Below are 19,564 nucleotides of genomic sequence, written 5' to 3' on the forward strand. Positions count from 1 at the left end.
CTTCCTGCTATATAACCCTTTCTCTCTCTCCAAAAGATAATTCCACAGTTAAAATTGGATAGTCAAATGTATACATGCGAATACAGTAAATTAATCCAAAACAATTTAATGAATAGTAATTGACTATTAAAGGAATTCACTTATTAGAGGTCAAATCCAGCTATTCTTTATCAGATTGGACTCTCACCATAGACATAAGTTACTAACTTCTGTAGAAAGAATGTTAGAAAACACGCAGTAAGGGTTAAAGTTGCTCCACACGTTACTTACTCTCTCTTCAGGCATTTCCTATGCATCAGCTGCTGCTTTGCTTAAGGGAACTTGCTGCTTAAAATGTCTGTTCTGCCAGGCAACAACAGTAACTGACATTAAGGGAAAAGTAGCACTACTGAATGGGCTTCAATTTTCCCTTTAGCAATGTCCCACCTCTGCCTTTTCTCTCCCTTGTTTCCTTTGCAAAGGCTGTATTACAGATGGAGGGGTGGAAGAAGGCAAAGAATACATAATGTAACTGCTTCCCTTTAACAAAGAATGGTTAGTCCAAGCAATCTCACTCTAAATATCCTTCTATAAGCTAACAAATGGTCCTAACCACTGGCAATGAAAGAAAAATCAATTTATTTGGAAGCAATGCAAATTTATTATGAAAAATGCTTCTGGAACACTGCAAGCTTCTCCCATTTCTGTTGATGTATTGGTTACTTAGAACTACTGACCTGAAGCAAGGACTGCTGTCTGACAGAACTGCATTGTGACAGAAAAGGACCTGGAACTGAACCTACTTGCAATTCCTTCACACTTTCTGTGGAGAACTACATCACTCTACTCTTTGATGTAGAGTATCTTCCCCTATTGCTGAATAGCTATTCTAGCTGGTGAGCAGAGGAGTGTACTGGGTTTGGCTGGGACAGACTCGTTGACATTCCCTCTCCCTGACCATTTGCTTACAGAAGGAGTGGTGGACAAAGAGCCCCTGGCTCTTGTCGTCTTTGTGAGTCATAATCTAAGCAGAAATGAGCATAGGAATAAAGGAAGTCTTTAACTTCCTCTTCACTCCCCCCCATCATAAGCAAAGGTTATGACAATCTAGGCTTAAGTACTTTGGATGAAAACATCTGAGTGAGTCAGTTGTTTGCAAATAGCTCTCCACCTTCCTCTGCATTTCATCTCTATGGGTGCTCCAAGTCTGCTTTGCATTCGCATGAGTTCCACCCCCCACCCCTCACTCCCCCCGCAACTTCTTCATGCAGCTAAGCTCTCAGAAGCTTTATTCCAATCTCTCTGAGCAGTCCCTTTTGAGGTCCAGCATCTTCTGATCCCATCAGTAGTCACAACTTTGCTTTTAAAGTTTTGATCATAGAATGAGACAGCCATTTTGTCTCCTACTAGTGATCTGTTGTTTATCCAGAAATTACAGTTGTTGAAAATACACCTTTTACATGTAATACATTTATGAATTCAAAACAGTCTCACACTTCTAGGTTTTTACAGATATTCTTAAGCTAAAAGGCTGACCAAATACTGTTGAAGCTCTAATTTTGTTTCCTGCCCCCTGTTCCTTTTTTTTGTTGCTGTGGAAGCTGTTGAAATTACACAGTTTAAGCAGGCCCAGTTGCTAAACATATCCTCTTGGTTGGTTCATTTTCTTGCAATATAACTACTTTCTGATTTCACAAGAGTTGGCTCACTTCTGACACAATGTTCCAAGATGAACACCCACACAGTGCAACATTCAGACTTCATTCTTTTCCCCACATATACTAGCACTCTCATCACCTGAAAGTAGAATCTTACTTCCTTTAGCTGACCAAATATGCCTCCAATATACTCCCATAGAAATCTAGTTTTTATAATATTCTATTGAAAAGTTATTTACTATTGATCGTGTATTAATCACCAGTAAAGCTGTGCTAATTTAACTAAAGATAGGCTGAAAGTTTGATTTTAAAAATACCAATTACTAATGTATTTCATCATGGGTTTTGATAAAGAACAAATTAGGTTGAAATTTGTAAAGCTGTGTGTAGAAATACATTGGCTTGTTCATCCAGTTACGAAAATAATATGAAGCCCTTCTAAAACACAAATAATGAAGTTCAGTGTTTTATTATAAAAATATTTTTAAAAGTCTCTTTCCATAGCAGATCAGTACTAACTAAAACCCCTATACCATCCTAGAAGTAACTTTGTAAGCAGTGGGGAGAAAACCAAATTAGAGGGAAGGAGGGAGGGAAAGAACAACATTTAGCTGTATTTTCAGAAGTACCAGATGGTAACTCATGGAAGTTAAAGCAATAAATCACCTAGAATATTCTAAGCAGTTCAAGACACCAGAAAAATAGGCATTTCAGGAAAGGAGGAATTTATTTATGAGGAAACCGTTTAAACAAACAAAAAGCTACCTAAGAAAACTGACTGAGAGGGGCTAGACAAATAGTACACATAGACAGAAAGGACAAAAATGCAGACATCCTCACTGAATACTGTGAGCAAGAGTGAAAGAAATAGCAGACTATTATATAAACCCTTATTACAAAACAAACTTAAATGCAACTCCATAAACTACCAAAAGAAGAATGAATAGCAATACTGTACAAACCAGCCAGGGAGAGGGTGGAGGACTAGCAGGATTATACATATTGTGCTGTCTGAGGACATGAAGTACAAGCAATGGAATAAAAATCTATTAGAGGAAGAATAAAAATAAATATTAACAACATATTTTCAATGATAAGATCACTTGCAAATGATTTTTTTAAAACACTACTAGACGTCATATTGTCAGAAAAAAATGGAAAATTAAAAATGTCTTTTCTATCTGAAGTTTCTATTATTCTACACTGTTAAGGTAAGCTTCAACTAGTTCATGATACACAGTTGGATATACATTTGGTGAAAAAAACAAATGTTTGCACATATCTGCAGGTTCATCTTCTATATTAAATTATGTTCAGTGACATTTGAAACCACTGAATCAAGACTCCATTTGCCATGCATCCTAGAAACATAAAAACCTCTTTGAAAGCTATGTGACAACATCCCATGACATAAAAATAAAAGCCGTATTCCACTTTTCTTTTTAAGATTATTCAGTTCACTGGTGACATTTTTACATATTGATTAGGTGGTCTTTTGATTAAATGCCTGGTCTGGCAGACCATGGATAACTTTGACAATGCAAATTCAAATTGACAGACATGTAGGAAGATGGAAGATTTGATGTCACCATCATATGATATGAAACGTTTGGCTGTACTCAACAAGTGTAATGAGACATTTCTCCAAAGTCACTTTTGTTCAAGTAGTGCCATTATTCCCCTACATGCAGTAGTCCAGGAATTATTTAAAGAGCATACTACCACATGGCTTAAAATAATTTCTAGGGATTACATATTTTGCAACTTGAAAACAGCAAACAAACAGTAGGAAATATTTTATATACCCAGTTTAAAGAAAAATAGCTGCAGGTGGTTATGATTAAGTTCACACAGCAAGATGTCCTAGGACTTAACAGTAAAAATAATGAAGTTTATTTCATTGGTTAAAGAATTCTCATTCAGCGCCCAACATGTTCAATATGTTTATTGAACTTTTGGAACTTAATTTCACAAAATATATACTAGGATGTTTTTACTAAAATATGAAGATACTTTGAATTAATAAAGATGAATAGATTTGACAAAAAATCATTCAGTTAACTTAAACTGAAACAATGCTGATCTTTCCCCCCACATTGGCCAAATCTCATTAGATCATCTAACATTAAAATTTTATGCTTTGTAGTCTTTTAAAAATTCTATGGGCAGCCTCATGCTTCACATAATTCCTCAGCAGGTCAGACAACAGCAACAGTGAAGCTTCATTAAGCACTCTGAATACCTGTCTTCAGTTTGTTGAGACATTATCAGGCTGTGTATTTGATCCATATATCAAACCGTAGCACCATGATGAATTTAGCATACTTCTGTCCCTTTCCCCCTATGGCTCTACATACATATGCTGATAGCATGTACAGTAAAATTACAAGAAAGAAAATGTTATCTACATAGAGAGAACTCTTCTTAGAAAAAGAAATTCTTAAGAATAAGCCCAAAAGAGCAAGAGCTCCCAACACCCAGGAGCTCAAGTAGATACAGCCTGCCAGATTCAGGAAGCTCCACACCAGGCCTGGTCAGAGATGTCTGTACTGCCTTTCCACACCTAAGACAACAGGAAGAAACTTGAATAATTTGGGATAAAGTCAACTAAGCTCATCCTCTTGGTCCAACAACCAACTGTGTTGGATTAGAAAACTGAAGCAGCAAAGGGGAGAAGGAAGCAGACACATCAAGGCATTATTGGCAATAAAGCAGAGACAGCAGTCCCAGTATCATTACAGGGCAAGGTGGAAGATACCCATGGAAAGTTAAAATAATCTGGATCCAGACTGATTTGGAATATTTCTCAAGTGAACTCTGTTTACATACAAGCTGAGAGCCCCTCAGAAAACAAGGAAATATAACTGTATTATCTGTCCTTGTAGATGCAGTGTCCTTGTAGATGCACACTAGAACTTTTCTTTCCTTACCACTTATCAAAGAACTTAAATAAAGTGTCCTTTTCTATTAGAAGAGGCATATTCAAAAGCTTAAACATAGCAGTAGCATATTAGAAAGGAACATTCAGTTCTTATCTGTGCCTGTAAGGCAGAGCCATTGGTATCTAATACCACACATTAATGTTGTTCCATGAGAATCTGGAAGACAGAAAAGGCTACAGCAGCATCCAAACTTTTCTGTTTCAGTAATACTCTTGGATACTGGGAAACATATACATATAGGACAAAAAAACACCACAAAGACCAGAAAACAAATAAAATTAAGCCTCATCCAAATCTATGCATATATTTTCACACTGGTTTCCTGAAACATTACACAGCCAACATTTCAACAATGCATTATGCAGGGGCATACATTTATGACTAAGTACATTGTAGATAATAAGTAACGTTACATTTCAATGAATGCTCAAGAAAAAACTCATTTTTAATAACTGTAAAATACACACTGAAAAATGAATGTCTCAATTACAAAAAATCACTCAAAAACCTAGTACTATTCAATAATCTTATCTCTGTGTGTGCAACTCACACATACATATTCATTTAGGTTACAGTTACAATAGGGTACAAGTAACAAAGATTTTAACACAGTTGCTATTGTACTCAGAAAGTGGTATTTGAAAGGCTACTACAACACATAAGTAGTATGGAAGAATACTGATAATAAAAATAGAAGCAAGGAAAAGAAAACCTTCTACTCACACTTTTGCTCGTCCCATGTAGACCACAGGTATTCTTGTTCATGGTGACTCTATGACTAAATCAGAAGAGTTCTGCAAGTTTCAAAGGAGAGGTTTTATCCCTTGACCATCCAAACACCAGCTGTTATACTGGAAGGAAATTAATTTATCTCGTTAGCATCAAGGTCTTGCAAGTTGTACAACAGCCAGGCATAAGCCATTGCTTCAGTGTATAAAAATTGCAAACATTCTAAGATCCAGTAGAGCAGATGTTTCATGTATCACTAAATCATTCAACACATACAGTTACCCTGAACCACACAACAAGCATATCCATGAACAGTGAATTCTTTCCAGTCAATAAAAAATGCATGCCAACACAAACAATTAAGGAAGGTTACAGACTTCTGAGGCAGGGCTTTTTGCTACAGGTATTTAACTAGGTATCTGCGTTATTGTCTGCAGTAATGAAATAAACCTTATTGGGTATTTTTAGCCAGTTTCTCAACCTGAGGGAATCTGTTAACTTATATACTATTCAGACCAGCAGACTTATACTGAATTTAGGGGAAGAAGGTCAGCTAGAGTAATTTTCAAGTCCAGGTGCCAAGGATGCTTAAACCAGCAGTTGGGTACTTTCATACAGTTGTCAGAGTTTGACAAATTGGTCTTTGTATTAAAATAATAACTAAGCAAAAGCGCTAGCAACTGATGATAGCACAGCATGGCAGCTTTGAAAAGCAGCATTCATCAGCCTCTGGGTAAGTGCATAGCAGTAATCAAGGAAGAGCAGAGTTAAAGGGAAATTCATATGCTCCAGAATCAGGCAGCTGAAAGATTTATATTCTCATTTGGGTCACCTACATCTCTGCACACATTTTTTTTCCTTAGCTCTGTCAGCCAAAGGTGAGGTAAAGTGCAATTTCTGACCAACAGAGCTGTTCTAGTAAAATCTCCTAGTATATAACTAATCATAGCAGGAAAAATTACAGATATGGCTTATTTCCCCCATGGGCAGACACATCACTGATACAACTTGTATGGGTACAAGAAATATTTTCCTAGGTTAGGCATCATTCACACAAGCATAGTTTTGCTAGCATAAAGTACAGTTTTAAAATGACTAAGTTTTTGAGACCCTCCAAAGCCCGCCTCTGCCAAACCAGAAAATGAACTCTTAAACATCAGTTTGATACTAAGAGCCACATATATTCACACACTTATACACATGTACAGGTGTAGTTTCCTGCACCACAGGAGAACATCATGACCTGTGACAGAGCTAAAAGTCTAGTTTTCCCTCCTAAGAACCCCACTCATCTCAATGCATGAGCAAGTCTTCAGCACGCTACTTGATCTTTTGATTTGTTTAAAACTTTGCCACATCGTTCAGATAAATAATAAATATGTGTTGATTATTTATGTATTTAATTATTTATAGGCAACATCCAGTAACAGAGAAGCAAAGCCAACTGTTGAGGAAACAGCTAATTTTTTTCGTATTTTGATATCTTATATACTAATATTGTTGTTGACAGTTTTGCAATCAGAGCTGCAGAGGCTACACCTTCTCATGGTCCTGCTGGATGCCCTTCAGGGTAACCAAGTTACCCTCTGCCCCAGTGTGATGGAGTTATAGTTGCTTCCTCCCTATCAAGTGGCTTCACTGACCAGTCAATAGTTATTTACAAAGGTGAAACAAATTCTGGCATTGATTTTGTACATTTGCCCAGAGCCCGTGCCCACAGGTATGTAGTTGGGCCTGGTCTGGAAGTTCTTGAGGGTAGTGCTGTCTGGCTTATGTATACCCTCATATTGTAATTGACAATATGGGTCGGCCGTTGTGGATTACATTTGTCTTGGTGGCCACACAAACAAGTCCGTTGGACTTGCGAGATGAAGTGGTCGTCAGAAACATCAGAGACCACAAGAGACTGGTGGAAGAGGAAATTGATTTGAGTGGACTGGAGTTTACTGACTCAGAGACTGATGGATTGATCCTTCCACCCAGAATGACAGTTTGGCCTGGCTGCCAGAGATGTATGAGGTGCCTACCTCTCTGGGTCACATGGACATTACCATCAGCCCATGCTCAGTGGAGGCAGAGAGTGAGGAGGGGGAGGAATCCTCACTCCCAGGAGCCATGGCTCAATTTCCTCCATTGCCATCAACACCTATCCTGGCTACCAGTGGAGATTTGCCAACCAAGGGTACACCGGTTGTGAAGGCCCTGGACAGAAATTCATGTCCATGCTGTGGAAACTGGATAGAAAAAATGTTGGGACTGATTGAATATCTAAAGAGAGCGCATGGAAAGATAAAGATCTTACTCCAGTGTTCCCTGGAATCCACTAAAAGAAGCAAAGGCAATATGCATATTTTTCTGCACATAGGTGATAGAGTCTTCATGTAAGAAACCTAAGAATCACATCACTACATTTAGGAGCACATAGGAGGCGAGTAGTGGAGACTGCATTGAAAGAAAGCCACAAGATCTTAATCAATTTCTGGGATATTGTTATAGGCTTTTCCTAAGAGAATTCGCATTCCTAGTAAACTATCTTATTATAAATTATTCATATAATACTCATACTCTATATCTAACATATTTGAATATATATATAGGTATACATAAAAGCCATATCTATCCAAGTTTTGTGGAAATAAAAAAGAATTTTCAGTGACAAATCTTTTACTTGTCATCTCTACATAGAAATCAGTATCCACAAAGGAGTACCTTCACATTGCTTTTTCTATTTAAAACAGCTACAGGATGAAATGGACACAAAAGTACATAAATCATTGCTCAATCCATTCCAGCAATGCTCAAAATACACACAAGAGAAAAATATACTTAGCTAATTAAACTAGCTAATGCATTTCAACAAAATTCACAGACGTCACATAAAATATCTGGGAGTATGTATGAAACCAAGGTACAAGTTTATGGCTTTAACTTAGGAAAGCAGTAGTAGTACATTAAAGGGGGGTCAATTATTTTTTTCACATATTAAGAGACTTTCTGTCTTAAACACTTTCAGTCGTGTTTGTACCAACATCCGTAATGTACAAGTCCACACCATGGCCAGAAAGCAGGATAGCAGAGCTCTTAAAATCATAGAATAGAAGAGAAAAACAAAGGCTAGTCATTGCCAGGATGAAGTTTGAAGATACTACTTCTTGCCCAATATACGTTTGATCAAAAAGACTGAAGAACATTTCCTGGTCACTATTTTTCTGTGGATGTAATACCTAGAATCATTACATGATATCACAAGAGGAGACCTCATTGACCTAGCCCAGATGTGCTTCCAGCAGCCGGACTGGTGCAGTTTATTATAACATGGGACAAGAGTCATTCAGACAGATGCCCTACTTTCAAACCTTTAAAGCTTCCCAAGTTTTCATTCAAAGCACTATGAACCTTATTCCTGTTGAACATGACAGATATGACCAAAGTATTAGCCAAAGAAATAGTGCAAACAGAAGGTATGTGTTGCGGACTTCAAGCAGAGCCATTTATATACACTTTTATTTCACCACCTTAGTCATTAAGCCTTAGTAATTACTATTCATATAGAAACTGTCAAACATAGCAAAGATGGACAAAAAAGCTAGTTACTTTAAATTGAAGATTTTTCTGATATTGCTTAGCTTTTAAACAATAAAGGACAATTAAAATGCAAATGCTCTTACTAAGTTGATAGCTCAATTACAAAACATTCTTATTTTTCTGAATAGGAGATTAAGAGATGACAAAATAAATAAAAACAACTTCCTATTTGTGTTCTGTTTCTAGCTGTATTTTTCCACTAATCTTTCAAAGATATTTGCATGGAGTGGAGGTCCATTGAGTAAAACAGCATATTCACACAAAGCAAACACTATCATTCACTTCAGGATATTCTAAGAAGCTTAGAAAAAAAAAAACCCCAGAGCAATATTCAAAGAGGAGAAATTAAAAACAACAAAAAATTTGGCCAGACTGCTTGAGCAGATTCTAGGGTAGATCAGAAGATTTTAAAAGTAAGAGAAGTTCTTATAACATCTAGGATATTATTGTTGTTTGTTTGTATATATGTCTGCCTCTTCACAGAAGAAGCATGTTTTCTTTAAAAAGAGCTATAGAACACTGCAAAATAATCCTTGCTGCACAAATTGATAGGCTTGCACTCTTTCTGCTTGCCAGATAGCCTTAAATTCTTTAATTCTATTTATTTTTCAAGAACATTCACTAAAATTTGCTTAGGCATACATTGAAGTAGTCAAGAAATTCCTATGTTGTTTTAATATTTATGACTTGGCCATCAAAAACCTGGAGTGTTTAATGCTTGGGTACAACAGCTGCCCATCCACCCTCTACCAGGCATTTAACAAACAGAAAGTAAGGTGGACACATTGTCTTCCATGAGGAGTTAACACTCTGCATGCCTACATATTGTGCTTGCTCACTCTTACATATATAGTTTAAGTTTGTTTACCTTAGGTACTTATCTAAAGCCTGAGCAAAGGGGTTTCAATATATGAATTCAGAATGAAGTGATTTTGGGGAACAGACTGCTGGCAGCTAGCAAGATTATGGTACTACTTATTATTTTACTAAATCTAACTCTGAAGGCACCTGTGTCTGCATCAGAGCTGTGTTTAATAAAATATAGCTCTAAGCTTAAGTTTTTTCTTCTTTCTGATTGACAACAATACAAATGTTATACTTTATCATTTGGAAACATGAATGATCTAGAAAGATTTTGAACAGTAATTTAGGTTGCCAATCACTGCATAAAATCTTTCTATAAAAGGTGTAACAAGGACTTAAGTTATGGCTTACTCCCTGTTGCCACCCAACATCCATATGCATGAGTGAGATGAAGAACTCATACTGTTTATCTCTGACATGTGTCTATTTCTGAGGAGTTCTGGGCTGATAAGGTAGCCAAAATTCTTTCAATTAAAAAGATAGGGAAAAAAGCACATCATCATACAGGATTAGAGATCTCTTGAATGATCTGCCTGTCTCTCTGATCTGCTGGAAGAAACCTGGCACTGCTCTGAAAAACTATGTTGTTTACAGATTGTAATCTCAGAGACAAGCAAAGCACAGTCCTTTTACAACTGAGGATAAAAATCCAAAAGGCCTGAGCTTCTCTCTGCAGTGTATGACTCATTCAGTGGCCAGGACTGATTCTGGAACGCTTTAATGTCAGCTTGTTTAATTTCAGTTGGAACTGCTGTTTAGGGACATTGTTCTTCCCCAGCACAAGAGCATACAAAAGAAAAAAAGCTGAAACAAAAAAGCAAAGCCACTCCAATGAATCTGTTAAGCCACACTGATGAAATTTTCAAAAGCAACAGGCTGTGAAAGACCTAGACAACTGGAACAGATATGAAAGAAAGGCAAGAGCATGAGGAAGAAAGACGTCCCAGAATAAGAATGCATTTAGATCCATCTTCTTCAAGAGTACATGCTCAATTTTTATTCATCCTTCCTATGCTAAGCAAGACACTGTATTTCTTTAATTATGATTGAGTAGGAAAAACCAGCTTGTATGTATAGGCTATTACTGAGATATGAGAAATCTATAATTAGGAGAGATCTGTGCAAATAAATACCTGAATATTCAAGGCCAAATGTATTCCTGTTATCATGCTACTGGCCATTTAGTTCCTTAACCATCTGGTAAAGCATAAACCAGAAATCAGTCAAACTTGCCTACTAGACTAGCTTTTACCTCCTGAAATGGGAATTTTGTCATTAATCCAGGTAATGTCAAAATTTAATTTCAGTAGAATAGACACAAATTCATGTTACACTTGCAGAAAACTGTATTTTTAGCCATTTTTCTTTAATTTTTCCAAGAGAAATAGTTTTTACCATTATTCTCTTTAACAATAATGACTCTGCAAGCCTTAATCACAAATCCAGCTAACATGAATATTTTTACTCTCAACCTTTGATTAAGTACTGTACGCTTTTCCTGGGGGAGATGCAAATTCCTAAGATGCTAGCAAACAAAATTAAGCAATATTGGAGAATTACTTTTCTATATACTTTCTCCAACAATTTGAAATGCATGAAATGCAGGTTATGAGAACAACTTTTCAGGAAACTTTTGCAGCCTATGCAAGAAGGAGAAACCTTCTATTTTCAGAATTTCTTTGAGAAGGCATATTACTGTGTTGATACAATGCAAGTATTGAAGTCACAATTTTGAGGACTCGCTACTAGAGACGTCATTAATCACAGCTATGTATTGGATAATATTGGCCAGCAGGATGCTGGGTTTTTAACAAAAAAATTGGAGTAAAATTACTGTAGCAGGTTATAAAACATAGAGGAATGCAAAGATATTCCTACTGCTAGATTATATGTTTCTTTCTTTGGATAAAGTTATCAAGCCTGATTTTCTAGAGACAAAGAATGTGATTTTAGCAGAATACAGCATGACCTCTAGGGGGACACTGAAGTCCACTCAGTGCCTTTTTTCTTCGTCTTTTTTTTTCAAATAACATCCATCCACCCAGAAGTAAGCGTCCACTGCTTACCCCAGAAAAATGCTTTAGAACAGAAAGACAGGGATGTGGAAGCTGGGGAACTCAGTCAGGCATTGAGTCGGGGAGGGGGCATGAAAAGGCAATTTTGGGTAAGAATATTTCCACTAAATATGCTTTCCTTATGACTATATAAACTTACAGACGAATTGCTAGTATTTTATTTGTCACTTTTATGCGTTAGCACTGAGGACTCACAGCCACAGACTTGGGCTGACTCAGTCCCAGGCACTGTATCAAGACACGAAATACATGTTTGATACTGGGTTGCATCCGTCTATGTCTGGCTTGACAAACTAGACATACCTGGGAGCATTGTCTGGCACCAAGGCCTGCTAGCCTGCATCCAAAACATTAAATTTATCCTCAAAACCAGTATGGCAGCATGTGTACCATGTATGAGGGGGAGAACGCTCTGCCTGCCCTGGCTCCCAAACTACCAGAGCTGTCCGGGAGTGCACCAGTGGGCCAGAGCCAAACCAGGCTGGGAGCTACCCTGTGAACAGAACAGCAGAAGCCATTGCAGGTCCCCGCCACCACTCACTCCCCCGCCCCATCACCGTTCACCTACCGTTTTTATGCAGGCTATTGGGTGTAAACAGCAGGGCTGAAGAGGCCGGAGCAGCAGCAGTGCCTCGTGTGGGAGGCAGCCATGTGCTTGCCTGAGGCAGCAGCAGCCGGCTCCGGCCGGTTCTGTAACTGCCGCCAGCAGCCCTGCAGGCCCCAGGGCCCAGCCGCTCAGAGGCGGCTGCCGTGCCAGCCCCGAGGGTGGATGGAGGTGCTGCAGGAGACGTGGCTGGAGAAAGGAGACACTTTGCCCCAAGGGGTGCTTCTCTGCGGGGACGGCGGCCCATGGGAAATCTGCACCGGAGCAGGGACGCTTTCACGAGGGCACTGCACCCACGATGTATCGGAAACACCCCTGAGGGACAGCCATCATTCTCCCTCAGACGCCCCTTTCACAGCCTAACCTGTCCTGGTCAGTCTAATGATTTCCAATCCTGAATCGTCCCTGTCATTCTTCTGAACCTGCTCCATCCCACCGTACCTGGAGAGGCTTCCTCCTTTCACAAACTCTTTGAATAGTTCACGTGCAAGAGAATACTGTGCGTGTCCTGATGCTACGCACAACAGTGAGTAGCACTGAGGTCAGGCACTGCTAGCCCCAGGTTTCTGCCTGTTGGGTAATGACTGTTCTAAGGATGCTTTCTTTTTAATGATGCAGTCTTTTTAACTGACTTAAAATAGCTGTAATACACTGCAAGTTCTCAAGCATGTGCATATCCTCCTAGCACTGAATGGATACTACAGTTATTTAACAAAAATGGGTACACTTCAAGATGTCTGACCAGAACCTCCCAGACTGTTCAACATGCAGGTGGTCCTAGCCCGTACACACCAGCATAATGACAGTCTCTCCTTCGTTTTCTGCTGTTTTCCACACATTTCCTAACATCTCAGCTTCCTCCTAGACCTCTGAGCATCAAGCTAACATATTCATATAACTGTTTACTTTTGCCCAAAGACCTCATTTCTACACAGCAATATTCAGTCAGAGCCCATCATGCAAGTTTAAGCTTGCCCCCCTCCCACTGTGTGCATCACTTTGCATTTCATTTTAGATTTCATCTGCTATTTTGTCACATTCTGCAGTTTTGAAATTTTACATAGTTGTCTTTAATGCCATGAATAGCTTAGTATCACCTTTTTTTTTTTTTCCCCCGAATCATTTTTAGCATATAGAACAGCACAAAGCTCTGCTTCCTGGCAAGCTCACATTCCAGAGTAATTCTTCTATTTAATTCCTGGGCTCCTTTAGAACTGTTCCGTCAATTGTCCTTGTCCCCTTTACCTATTTATTTAATAAGGTCTTCTACTATTACCTAAATCTGGGGCAGATCATTTGATGTCTCTTCCAAGAAAAAAGTCTGTCATAAGAGGCTTCACAAAATCTCCTGTACTAAGCCTTTGCTAAATATTCTTTTAATCCTAGTTATGTCCCTCCAATCTTTCTAGATGACTTCATGATCTGGAAGAGGTTTCTCAGTAGATTTTTATACCTTCATACCATTGTTCCTATTGCCCTTTTTTGGTCTTCCTCATTGCAATTTTATTTGTAACTTCTTAGATTTTATAATGTTTTCTATTTTCCTCATTTGGGCAAAATTTTAACATTTTGAAGGATGTTTTTTCAAGGACTGTCTTTATCCTACTGTTTTACTGTGTCAACTTTCTTTTACTTTCTAAAAAACTTCAAACTATATATTCATATACTTCTGATTGTTTTTTCTTGGGCTTCAACTACTTGTACAAAAAAAAAAAATTATAGAAGCATGTCCTTTTTCTTTACTGTGTCTAGTAATAAAGGCACTGTTTATTCTGTCCTTTCAAATTTCCTATTTGATAAAAATTTTCTAGCTCTACTTTTCTTTGGAGATGCAAAAATGTCCTAGGGGAATGCATCATTTTGAAACATGCTCTTTCAGAACTACCTGACTTCCCTCACTCTTGAATTTAAAACCTCAGATATAACTCAACGTCAGAGGGTTTAAAATCTTAGTACAACCTCTTGATTTGATACCTGCTTCCTTTGAGGTTCAAATTAAGTCTATCTCCCTGAAAAGAATTCTTCTATTCTAGAAGCATAAATCCTTCATTCTTGTACTATTTTCTCATCCACGTGATGAAACTTTGGCCCTCTGCTTCTTCTTGCAGTTCTGCATGCAATATGGGAAGCACTTGAGAGAATACCACAGCAGAGATGGAGTATTACTTATACAACTTTTGAAATCTTTTTCTGGAAGTGTTCACACTTTCCCCATCTCATCATCTACTCATTTGAATAAAGGATAGCAATAACAGCATTTCAGAATACACAGCCACCTTTTCTTTTCTTTCTATAACTACATCTGTTAGAATTTACTGATACAGTTCTAGCACACAAAACTTGTATTTGATACCTTAATTTAAAAATAGCATATCGTCTGTATGAAAGTCAGCATATACTATCCCCTTTATAATGTTTTAACTACTATAAGGCATCAGTAATTGTTTGCTTTCCATCTTCCACCCATGCCATGGGTTTACATTATGACTTTACAGAGCCACTCAGTGTCCTCTTCTGTATGCTGTTTTTTGTTTCTTTTACAGGCGGCACTAACATTCCCCTGTACCTCACAGTACTATAATTTCTTCACATTCTATGCTTTTCTAAAATCCATCACAATTTCCCTCCTTCTGTGCACATTTGCTAGTGCATATATTACTTATTTTTTATAGTTCAAGTTTATTAAAAATTAATCCCTGCACCACAAGCTACTCAAATTTATGCTATTCACTTCAGGGCATTTCCAGAGGAACAGGTCCAGACTGAAGTGGTAGCGAAGCACTCGAACTTAGAATTTGGCTCCATGTCAAAACATATAACACACTGCATACAAATGACTGTTTAGAGAGAGCTGTGTGATCCAAGTGACAAACCCTTAAAACTTGCTATGCAAGGCTAACAGTTGTACCACTTAGGGCAGATGTTTGCAAGTATGAATTCTTCATACAGGTGAGACCTGGGAACAGATTACGAGATTTGTAAAACACTAGAAATAAAACCTTTAAGTGTGATAATTTTCAACCCCATATGTGTGTAGGACTTTGCCACAGAAGCGATGGAGTAAAATCAAAGCTGACAAATCTAAAAACAAATTGAGAGAACAACCTTGTTGGCTATGATTTTAATACTATTTTGTCTAATAGCAAAATAAATAGTTAGGGGACCTTGTACACTAGACAGACTCTTGGACATGTTTGGTACAGAGAAATCTCCTGTTTTATATTCCTGTCATATGCCAATGACTGTCAAGGTCAAATAGCTAATCCCTAGTTTGTGAACTTGAAACATAAAAATAGTAGTGACAAGGATCTTGGCTTTCATGAAATAAGATACATATGTATCTTCTGATGATCTTACATAATTTATTTAAATTATACCAAAAATGAAAAGCAAGTTACTCTGAAATTACTTGATGTGACTGATAATGAGCTGTGCTCAGGCTTCACAAACCTGAATTTGGAAGGTTATTATTCTACAAGATTAGACTGAGAAGGTGTACAAAATACAGGTTTGTGTTTTTCTTCCTCTTGCTGAATTTAATTGAAGGAGATTGGAGTTAAAAATCAATTTGTTTAAACTGCTGTTCAATATTTCAAAAATATACATCATTTTTTATAGAAATACTGGGTTTTATTACATAACAAATTTAATTTACTTTTTATTGTGTTTACAGTCTGTCAATGGAAGACAACTTCCTTATGGAAGAGGAGTTAATATGACCTAAAAGAGAAACAGAAGAATCTTCACAGTGTAGCTAAAATACAGTTTTCTGCATACACAGTAATCCATTTGCTACAGCAAAAAAAAGTATTTGGATGAAGTGCAAAAGAAAAAGGAAAAAAAACAACCCAAACTCACAAATGAGAAATCCAAAAAAGAAATTTATGTCTATTTCCAAAGTCTAGTCTAGTATTTTGGATTTTCCTACCTTTTTATAACCAGCTGGACAGCAGCTTTCACAGATACAGCTACACAGATACAGCACTGGCTTCATGATATCTTAACTTTTATCATCTCTACTACTGCAGATAAGATTTCTCTTAGCTCAAGACAAACTCCAGGACAAGCATTTGATTTTGGATAATGAAAATACACATCTAAAGCTTTATCTCTGCAAGCCCAGGAAAGGCTAAAACACCTTTTATTTGATTGGATTTGTGTCCCTCTTCTTTTCTGGTAGAGGAAAGAGAGCAACTGAGAAATATAGAGGACTCAGTTTTGCTGTGTTTCTTAGTTAAAAGTCCTGACTGCTTCTTTTGGAGTTTTGATTCTGGGAATGGAAAACAATTCCATGTATAAGATATACCAAAATAATCACAGAAGCCATGAGAAATCAAAGCCATCACCAAAATTGAAGCAAAAAGAGGCCCACAAGTTGCTACTTGTTATCAAAGAAGGAAGGAGTATCAAGAAAATGCATGCTGTGTTAATTTGCAAGAGGACTTCAGGGTCCTGAATTTCAGCATTGAAAAATCCTTCTTAACCACAAGTTGTATGCCCAGACTTCCTATACAGTGCATGTTAAGAAAATTAAAAATATGATCTGCAACTAAGTAGCCAACCAAGTTACGCAAGAAAAAAAAAGTCAAGCTAGAGTTAATTTGAAAGACAATGCATCTCCCAGACAAAAAAACCTTTCCAGAACTTCAGATTAACATGGAGGATGATACTTCCTCTCAAATGGAAGACCCCATGGTCTTTTCTAGTTATCTTCATTATTTAAAAGTCTAAGTGCTCCCAGAGCTCTGGGAGATGCTCTGGGCTGAGCTTTACCCCCTGCCCACTTTGGGAGAGGGCCTTGAATATACATCTTCCAGTTCACAAGGGAGTGCTCTACATAACGTGTGATGCACGTTTCATGGATTGTGAGGTGGATCTCTCTTCAGGAGCTGCAGAAATTACTATAATCAAGTGTCTAAAGGAGGAGAAAATTGGTGCTCTGTCCTTAGAGTCCCCCATTACTTTCTCCTTATGTTTTAGATTAGACCAAATTCAGTAGCAATATCATCAGGGGATACCAAAGAATAGCAGTTAAGCAAATGTTTCAAATAGCAGGATATTATGTACTCTAGATAAATTCTGAGTCTGGAGTAACTTAGCCTTATCCTGTTGAACCTTCAGTGAGAGAAAGAAATTCCCTTAATTCCTCTGCAACGTAAGAATACACATTGTAATTTTTAGAAAGAAACTGACATTCAGCATGTGTACACACACCGGCTTACTGCACAAGAACTTCTTCACCAGTCCATAATCATAGAATGATTATTAGATTAATCCCCATGGGCAAGATACCAGAGAAATGCTCCATGTGAAAATCTGGCTATGTGATGCCTGTTTATGGTACAATGCAGCAGTAGGAGTTTTACAGACAATGACACTTGTGAAATTTAGATACCTCCATAGATACCAGCAGAGAACAGGTTTGAGGATCTGCATTTTAGGCCTAGGCATCTGTATAGAGACCGTGTTACAAGAGTAACAAGACCTGGCACCTACATCTTGAGGGCTTAAACTTCTTCCCCAGATTTGACAGTAACGATACCGTTAAATTGTTTCTGTGCAAAGTTCAAAAAATTGTTAGGAAAAATTAAATAATGCAAGGAACGTGAGAGAAATGCAAATAGCAGAATGCAGTCACAACAAACTTAGTACAATTACTATTAAATATTTATATGATGGTGCCGGTATTTGTTTCTACTTTTGAACTGATTTTGTTCACATCTGAGCTTTGGCTACAGCAATAACCAGGATGATCACACGCAGACTTCATGGCCTGGCCAACTGAGCCGGGACTTTTTACCACTGGTTAAGCCTGCTGCACTGCATGGCTGGCAAACAAAGAACTTGCTATTCAGTGTGTCCTTGGCATTTCAGAAGTGTGCATTTGTCTCAGGTGAGAGAAATGGCATGAGTATATCTTAGTAGGTTCTTTAGAATCATAGAATGGTTTGGGTTGACAAGGACCTTAAGTATCACCTAGTTCCAACCCCCCTGCCATGGGCAGGGACACCTTCCACTAGACCAGGTTGCTAAAACCCCATCCAACCTGGCCTTGAACACTTACAGGGATGGGGCATCCACAGCCTCTGTGGGCAACCTCTTCCAGTGCCTCACCACCCTCATCATAAAACACTTCTTTCTTATTTCTAATCTAAACCTACCCCCTTTCAGTTTAAAGCCATTACTTTAGGATTATGATGAATTTGAAATACTGCAGAACTGTACATAAGAAATAGAAGCATATTTGTGGGTAAAGTCTCCAAAACTATCATTAGATGGCTGGATAATGAAATAATAGGAAATAATGACAACAAATCTACACCAGGCACAGACCTACATTTATTTTCTAGTTCTAATAACCTAAGTACATACAGTGTCAATAAGTGGATCTTTAGAAAGTAAACAAGCTTAATTGCACATCTTTAACATTATTCATTAGATGTCTGTTGCTCAGTACTGGATGAAATCATCCTGGTACAATTGCAAAACTGAACTTTAAATCTGTAAGTCTAGGATTTCATATTAATTTCTAGGTTACTTTTTTCTTCAAGGAATAATTTTTTTTTTTTTTGTTCTTCCACCATTCACAATAATAAGATTTTTTCTTTCTTTAAATTTCTCCTTAAGCATCAAGCTCTGTCTCAGACTGTGTTGCAAACCAGTGTTACAGTAATTGTTACACGAGCAGTGCACTAAAAAACCTGCTTTTCTAAGCAGTCTTCATGTCAGGCAATAAATCATCATCTTACAAAACCAATTCTGCGTGCCTATTTTTTCCACTATCTAGCATTAAATTGTTAGCCCAGGCAGTGTAACAAAGATCTACAGCTTTTTTTTTTTAGATTGGATTGCCAAGTTAACCACTAGAATCCACAGATTTAACCAAAACCTAGTTTTGAATCCTACTGCTTTCTTTTTTGAGAGCTCAGTCTAGAAAGAGATCTGAGAGGCATGTCATATTTTTACATGTTTTCATATATAGACATACACACATACATTTGCCTGTGCAAAAATATACACATTTTGCTATATTTATCATGAGTGGGAGACAGAATTCTAAAATGCAAACACAGATCTCACACTATTTAATTAGAATGTGACTAAGATAATTTGTGTGACTATGACTTC

General features: G+C 37.6%; 1 protein-coding gene across 2 annotated transcripts in view; it reads right to left on the reverse strand.

Annotated features, from left to right (window-relative positions):
- The window catches only part of PDE4D (phosphodiesterase 4D), a 648,147-nt gene that overhangs the window by 555,649 nt on the left and 72,934 nt on the right, over nucleotides 1–19,564 (reverse strand). For both annotated transcript variants that reach the window (XM_069776687.1, XM_069776692.1), the window contains exon 2: nucleotides 5,303–5,430. In XM_069776687.1, the coding sequence (XP_069632788.1) occupies nucleotides 5,303–5,344 (42 nt within the window). In that variant the 5' untranslated portion in view covers nucleotides 5,345–5,430. The remainder of the gene's footprint in view (nucleotides 1–5,302; nucleotides 5,431–19,564) is intronic.

Source organism: Haliaeetus albicilla, chromosome Z (assembly GCF_947461875.1).
Source record: "Haliaeetus albicilla chromosome Z, bHalAlb1.1, whole genome shotgun sequence".
Taxonomy (NCBI): Eukaryota; Metazoa; Chordata; class Aves; order Accipitriformes; family Accipitridae; genus Haliaeetus; species Haliaeetus albicilla.